The 8,353-nt window shown below is 33.5% G+C and overlaps 1 protein-coding gene and 1 non-coding gene across 2 annotated transcripts; one reads left to right on the top strand and one right to left on the bottom strand.

Annotated features, from left to right (window-relative positions):
• Window positions 1–1,517: 1,517 nt before the first annotated feature.
• On the bottom strand, window positions 1,518–4,133 carry PDE331 (Octicosapeptide/Phox/Bem1p family protein). Its single transcript, XM_020380484.3, has 2 exons — window positions 2,855–4,133; window positions 1,518–2,670 (listed from the first exon to the last, which is right to left on the bottom strand). Exons 1-2 carry the CDS (start codon window positions 4,063–4,065, stop codon window positions 1,794–1,796), a joined length of 2,088 nt encoding a protein of 695 aa, XP_020236073.2. The 5' UTR covers window positions 4,066–4,133; the 3' UTR covers window positions 1,518–1,793.
• Window positions 4,134–7,899: 3,766 nt separating this feature from the next.
• On the top strand, window positions 7,900–7,970 carry TRNAG-UCC (transfer RNA glycine (anticodon UCC)). Its single transcript has one exon. It is a non-coding gene; the product is annotated as a tRNA-Gly (tRNA).
• Window positions 7,971–8,353: the final 383 nt, after the last annotated feature.

Genomic DNA, 8,353 nt, shown 5'->3' with positions numbered 1-8,353 from the left:
TTAATTTCGGTGGGGTGCACATATATACACGCACACTATTCTTCCATGCTTCTTTTTCTCAGTCATATGGGCTTCCATGACCACCCCAACTTCCCACTTTGAACTAAGGCTACCTTAGACCTCGGTCGGCAATAATGCACCAATTATGTGCATTGAATCGGTAGCATTCTTCTAAGCAAAAACCAGACCTTCGTTGACATTGAACTGGTAGGGACCATAAATCATTTGACTATTGCTAACCCCATCATTAATGTGGATGATAATGTTAATAATACATGGGAGTTGTGTAGTATGCAATAAGTTGTTTGAAGCAGAGTCAGCATCAACCACTTGTCACCAAGATTTAATTTTAAGTCACGGATGACAATATTTGAGTGTTTAATCGTGCAAACGTGTAATTGAATCATGTTAATATTTAAGTATACTTTTGTTTGTTTTCAATCGTATATTATTTCTATTTGGTTCGAGACTAGCAAAATTGTCCTACCAAGCATGTAACCAGCTCAATCTTACTCACGCCTAATCCCAACTTTTAAACCTCGTACAGTTAAACTATTCTTATATTAACCACTAACTAGTACTCAGCACATACTTTAATACAATAAAACATCGAATCTTAATGTACCTTACCGCTAAAGTCACATGAAATTCAGCAAAACCATCATATGTGACGTGCACTCTGTTGTGCAGGGTTTATATTAATCTTAAAATTCACTATACGTTAAAATTTCACATCAATCAAATTCATTTGCTTAACATTGTTATCATCATACATTTGTGTCTTTCTCAAGATAGGTCTGGTTTCTGTAAGTGCCAGCCTTTGTCATAGTAGCTCTCTTAAGCATACTACAGCATTTGAGTTCAGACCCTCACGTTATCTTAGCAACGCAAGAGACTTGCTTCTGTGATAGTATTCTTGCATAACATGAAAAGTATTGCTATCTAGCAAAATCAGGATAATTTACAAACGTCGTGTTGTCAATTTGTCCTGTGTGATCAATTTTTATAGGACTACCTTATCTCTGTATAAAGTCATACTCTGCAGCTTGAAAAGAACTTAAAGAATCCACTTGATTACCAAGAAGAAAAAGAGGCAGTATTCTTATTTTGTATTTTTTGATTTTGGTTATGCATTTAAAGGCTGGCATATTGGTGATAATTCAAGGTGTAGCTTTCATCAAGGAGAATCAAATTCAAATTAAAACTCAGCAAGGACATTTTTGTTCGGTCAGGCGCAGCAAAAACTGAAGTCAATCAGCAGAAATGTGATTTTTCCCATAATATAAAACGAACAAGAGGACTGAAAATGCGGCCACACTGATATATGATTTCTGAGTACACGAAGAAGTGAAAATTTGTGGTCCTTCATGCATGGCTGCTGTGGTCACATAAGGGACAAAGGACAAACTGCGAGTCCAAAACTTGAAATGGCCACATCCATTGCCCTTGTCAACAGGAATAAATAGTTTGTCATAAACATGAATCACTAGACCAGAGCAAGAAACAATACCAGCTAATTTATATGACAATCATTTTGGGAATTGATATTTGAACTTCACAATACAATGTTTCAGACTTGACCTTTTACAGTATAACCCTGGACCAATTTCGTTTCCTATATAAATTATGACATACAAGAAAAGAGTACAAGAAGATAACAGTTTCTTATTTTTCTATCCAAATACATACCACAAACAGTTTACCAAACATGACGGACATGAACTGCATATAAAAACTTGAAGGGAAACCAAACCCATTTTTTTCAAAATTGTTTCATTTATTGAAGGACTGGTTTATAATGGCTGTGAGGTTCTTATCTGCTGCTTCACACTGTCTGAGGGATGCTGGGCTGAACCATCCTGCATCATCACAGCAGCGGCTGTCATAGTCTGGTACTGTGAGGGCATTGTGGGTGCCAGAGGTTGAGAATAGTATATTTGAGCATGAGCAGGATCCGCATAATCGAAAGCATAATTGGCAGGGGCAGCAGAATTGGGAGCCATGGACTGAGATGGATGATGAATCTGTGAGTAAGTGACATACTGTTGCTGATGCTGGCTTGTAGGAACTTGAACTAGTTGTGGGGTGCCTGCAGTTGCAGCTCTGTAAGCACTCATTTCAGTTTTAGGCATGGGAGCATTTCTCATAGGATTGTAAGCACCGGGTTGTGGAACCAATGTAGCAGGATTCGGCGGAGTTTGTGGCCGGTTAGAAGGGATGTTCCCCGTGGACTCACCAATATTAGCCTGCTGCACAGGCAAGTTGTAAGCCTGAGCCTGTCTAGCAGGCACATAGTAAACCTGCTGATGCTGGGGATGTTGCTGAGAAGGATATACAGGATAGTACGCAGAAATTCCAGGGTTATGGTGAATGAAGTGTGTGCCATGTATAAACTGCTGCTGTTGTTGCGGTTGTTGTTGCTGCTGATGATGGAGCTGTTCAAATTGCTGTTGCGGCAGTGGCTGCTGGTGCTGTTCAAATTGTTGCTGCAACAAATATCCAGGGTCCTGTACATGCTGCTGCATCTGAATCCGACCATGCGAATCAGACACATTAAGCTTCGGATCCACAGGGTTACTAGGAACCCTTGTAGTCCCTGATTGAATCTGAACTTGATCTTGATAAACAGCAGGTTTCTGACGCGAAATTGCATTTGCAAGACTACTATCACTGCAGGATCAAAACAATCACCAAAAACCTAATTCAAACACTGCCAATCCAAAAAATTCTAACACCAACAACCAAAACCCCTTACCATATAATAAACAATCCAATTCTAACACTTAACATTAAAACAATTGAAAGCCAAATCCAACTACAGAAAAACGAAAAAGGAAAGTGAAATTGAAAATACCTTGAAACTGAATCGGGAGAAGGCAAATCAGCAACGCCGCCACCACCAGTTGACTTCTGTTGAAATTGAGGCGCAAGTGTTTGTGATTGTGTCTGTAATTGTTGTGTCTGAGCCTGTGGCTGAGGAGTGGGCGGTTTCCTATACCCAACCGGAACCCCGTGATCGGATCTCTCATCATCGGAGATGACCCGATTATGATACTCCCCGGCGACCACCGTCGCCGCCGCAAGCGGAACCCCCACGGCGGCGAGCGTGGCCGGTACAGGTGGAGGCGGCGGCGAAGACAGCAAAACAAAACCCTCATCCTGCTTCTGCCCCACTCCAACCCCCATCTGAGCGAACTGCTCCTCAATCCCCATCACCTTCTGATCCTCCACGGCGTGAACCCTAATCGGCGGCAAATTCGCCAGCGACGGCGACGACGAAGTGGACCCGAACGACGACGTCGTCTCCAGCATGGGCGAATCGGGAACGGAGTGAACATCCTGCTTCAAATTCTTCCCGTTTCCGAAGGATCCACCTTGGGAAGCGGCGGCGGCGGCGCCGCTGCCTCCATCCCCGACGTCCCTGGAACCCTGTTCGAGAGCATTCGCGGCAACTTCATCGTCGAGGCCGAGGAGGCAATTAACGGAAGCGGAATCGGAAAAGCCTCGGTTGAGCAATCCGGCGCCGTTTAGGGCATTGAGGAACCAATCTTCGGATTTTGCTGAAGTGTCGAGGATTTGGGGAGGGATGGAGTGAGTGGAATCGGGTTTAGTGGGGAAGAGGAAGAGGCGGATGCGGGAGGGTTTGACGGCGGCGGCGGCGGTGCGGTCGTACTCGTCGATCATGTTTTCAAGGTCTTCGTCGGTGGTGACGGAGATGAGGGAGTCCAGGTCCTCGTTGGGGAGCTGGTACTTGAGCGTGAAGGGACGTCCATTGAGGAAGGTCTTGGAGAGGCGCGTGGAGAGCTCCGCGAGTGAGGTGGCGCGTTCGGCCACGATGATGCGCGTGTCGCCGCCCACGTAGCAGAGGGACTTGTCGTGGGGCCGCGGCACTATGTGGCCTCCGTAGCTGCACATGAGGCGGAGCTTCGACGACGCCGGCGCGAAGGGCTCATCCCAGGAATCGGTGTTACGGGAGCGTGGGGAGGACTCGACGGAGTCGGGGTAGTTGAGGTGCTGCGGCGGCGGCGGAGGCGCGGTGGAGGGGGTTGGAGGTTGGGCCTCCATGGCGAAGAGAGAGAAAGTGTGTGAGAGAGAGAAAGAGGGGAGGGAGGAAGGCGCATAAGGGAATGGTCTTATAGTAAGTTACATTTTTTTTATTTATTTAAAAATTTAATAAATATTTTAGTTTGTTGAGTTGATATTTGTGTGTGGGTTGGTTCTTGGAAAAAGCGAATAGAGGAGTGTGGGGATGGTGATGTGGAGGGAGTAGGAAGAGTGAGTTTTGACAGCTGGTTCACTGATTGGACCCAGTTGGGTTTGGTTCTTTGTGTCCCCGGGCTCACTCATTCATCCATGCAATTGCAGATCAGATAACTTTTTTCTATTTTATTTCGATTCTCCACCTTTTCTTCAGTCCATTGTTTAATTATTAATCTATGTGATTTTGTATTCACATTTAATTAAATTCATTGCATAAGTTATATTTATTATTATTTTTATAATTAAATTACTGTTTCTTTCTTCATTATATTTTTTTTCTTACATATATGTTAAATTCAAAATCTTGTTTAAAAAATCAAATTTATCATCACTTTAACAAATTTGTTAACTATTAATAACAAAGTTTGATTTTTTATTTGAAACATGACAAAAGAACTAAAGAAATAGGGGGAAAAACACATCATTTTAATAAAATAAAATATATATAAAAAAACTCCTATTTGATAAACAAGGAAGAAAAGAAAAGTGATCATCACTAAAAAATTTCTGTTTTTCATTTTGAAGTGAAAAATAGTAAGATAAGACAGCTTAATAAGTAAAAAAAAAAACCAAAAATATCTTCAATTATTATACATTATATTTTAATCGATATATTTATATCTATTTTCTTTCTTTTTACTTATTATACAATTAATAACATTAAAAAATCATTTTATTTTCTGTCAACTTTTTATTTGTGTTATCTTTCCTTCTAAACAAATTAAAAGATAAATATAACTTAATCTTTTTCATCGGTCCTACTTTGTTGATTCATGGTTTTTTTTATTGATTAATAGTACGATAAAAAAAATATTAGTTATATATTAAAATTAAATTTAAAAAAAATATAAATCTTTTAATCGAATAAAAATTTCTAAAAATAGTAATTTGTGTTTAATATATATATAAATAGTATATATATTAACATATAAATTATATTTTAGATTTATGATAAATAATTTATATTATAATAAAAAAATTATTTTATTTATTAATTACATATTTTAAAATATTAATTTATAAATAATTATGATAAATAAAAAATAAATTAAATAAAAAGTTAAAATTGGTACAAATTTTCTCATTATGAAAAATTCTTAAATATATTTTCGTGCAAGATAAAAGTACGTTTTTAATATATAAAAAATTATTTATTTATTATGAATTTTAATGTTGATTATAATATATATTAAAAATATAATTTATTTATAAAATATTAAAATCTTAATTATATAAAATAAATATTTTATTTTAAAAATAACATTGACTAAATATTAGTAAATGTGTATAAAATATCAAATTAATAAATTAAAAAGATAAAAAGAAATAATATAACATTATGAACATTAAATTAATGAGAAATTAAAATATTATCCACAGGATTTTGAATTTTAATCATATTTTACTTAAGTTTTATCCTTTTAAAAATATATAATGTCAGTACACTTTTAATGGGGATATTCCTTGTAATTCTACCTAGCTTTGCTTGAAACTTGAGATAAGAGAAAAAATTGGAGGAAAAAAAAGAGAACAAAATAAGAGAAAATTGATTTAACAAAAAAAAATTATAATTAATTAGTAGGATAAAATTAGATAAAATTAAGAAAAATAATATTTTAAATAATATATTATATATAAAGATAAGTTATTTATTTTTTATCTATTTATTTATTATTATAATTATTATTATTATATATTTAAAATAAATAAATAAAAATAAGATAAAATGCAGCACATATTCGGTTATGTATACACATAATTGAATGTGTTAATCAATTATATTTTAATACAATCATTATCATGTGTATAAATAATTGAATATTAATAATTATAATAATAAATAATTAATTAACATAATTAATTATGTATATACATAATTAAATATAATAATTATGTTAATCAATTATATTTTATTATAATGGTTTTTAATTATGTATATATAATCGAATATGTAATAATTATAATAATATTAATTAATTAACATATTTAATTATACATTTAATTAAATATCATAAGTATTTTTTTTAATATGATAAAGTTAAATGTGATAATTAAATTGTTTTCTCTAATTTTCACAGAAATCACTTTATTTTAGGAAGTTTTTCTTATGACACCGTAGCCTCATTTATTTATAAATTTACTTTCATCACTTTCATTCCACGCCCACGGTAAATTATCTTTATCAAGCAGTATAAGTTTTAAAAAAAATATTTATTAGTTTCTTAATTAATATTCGTAAAATATTTATTTACATTATTTAATACGTGAATCTTCAAATTCAAAAAATATAACTTTATTAAAGTCCTAATTATCATTATCATAATAGAAAAATAATAACTAATAATCTTGACTTTAACACCTTTTTCTAATAATTTTGTCTTATTTATTCATGAACAAACAGAAGGAACACAGTTAATAGCATAAAGTAGTAAATAAAATGGTATAGTCATAAATGGTGAACATTTTTGGGTCAGTATGTCCTTTCTATCGTACACTTTAGGTTTAGGAACCATAATTAAGCAAAATTGGTATCTAGTCGCAAGTGGGAGTGGTGACTAGCGACTAAACATGAAGAAATATGGATCTGACGTAACGTAAGCAGATAATCACGTTTTTAACGGGATAGGATACAATAGCAAAGAAGGAGGCATAAAACGGTTACGGCGTTATGCAATGAGTAGGTTGGGACGCGCATGAAGAGGCGCGTGGGGAAAGGGGTAAACGGCAACGCTGTAAAGTGAGAACTGACAATTGCCACAGTAACGTTTTCACCTGACGTCTGACTAGGATTGGCTATTCTTGCAAACTGCAATGTGAAGGCACACACATCAAGTGCTTTCCTATCCCAGGATAAATAAATTCTTATTTTATTTTTATATCCTAATTTCGTCACATAAAAATAAAATCACATTGTAAATAGCTATTTTTATATCCTAATTTTGTCACATAAAAATAAAATCACATTATAAATAGCCAAACTCGTTACAACTTATTTTTATGTATATTATTCCTTATCATTAACTAGATGTTAAATTTTCATGAAATTGTTAGATTTTAAGTATGAAGTGAAGTTCCATATTAGTATAAAAAATAATTAAATATTATATTTATTTAATATTTTTTTCCACTAATAAAAACTATTTTTATTTAATTAAAAGATTTCGTGACAGAAAATATGTGTAACAAGTAGTTTAAAGGATAATAATGAGTAAAACTATTAGTTAATTAAAATGGAGCACACGTTTTTCAATTATATCTCAATGGATGGATGTCAAACATATGAGATGGGATAAGGCAGTTTAAGTTTTTTTTATTTTATTTCAAGAGAAATAATTAATTCAAATACATATTTCAAAAGTTCTTTAAAAAAAACACCGTAATCTTCATAAGGTAATGGAAAAAATACGTAACTTTTTTTCTCTTAAAAAAAGTAAAATAACTTTTTAGAAAAAATAATATTCTTTCTGTTCTGTCTCTTTTCTAAAATTAGTTTTTGTATCAATTATTACACCATTCCTATTTGTTAAGTGAAATTCAATGGTGTGTTGTCCCCCGCTGTATTTAAAGAATTTGTTTTTAAGCATTAATATTAAAATTTTATCACTTCAGATAAAACCGTGTATCAAAATTTCATCAATCGCGTTTGTAGTCCAACGGTTAGGATAATTGCCTTCCAAGCAATAGACCCGGTTCGACTCCCGGCAAACGCATTTTATAGAATTGGTTTAATATAATGTTCCTACTTCCTAAGTATAGAGTAGAAGATCAATGGATTGCATTTTTTTTTAAATTATAATTAGCTCATGATTTGATTAGAATTGTTTTAATAATTGGTTCCTACTTCCTAGAGTACAATGTAGAAGATCCATGCTCTAATTACATTTTCTTTCGCAAAATAAAATTTTATATGAACAAGTTCATTTTTTTAAGTTAATACCAAAAAAATTTTGTAAATTTATTTTATAATAACTAACAGGAAAAAGATACTTCATACCTGTATTGTATTAAAAAAAATTATAAAAAAAATAAAAATTTACTTATAAAAAATAATTATTAAAAAATAAATAAAGAATAAAATAATTCATGTAAAAAT

The sequence above is a fragment of the Cajanus cajan genome, chromosome 7 (assembly GCF_000230855.2).
Source record: "Cajanus cajan strain Asha chromosome 7, NIPB_CcT2T_4, whole genome shotgun sequence".
In the NCBI taxonomy this organism is placed as follows: Eukaryota; Viridiplantae; Streptophyta; class Magnoliopsida; order Fabales; family Fabaceae; genus Cajanus; species Cajanus cajan.
The sequence above is the reverse complement of the archived record's forward strand: the minus strand, read 5'-3'. Positions and strand labels throughout refer to the sequence as shown.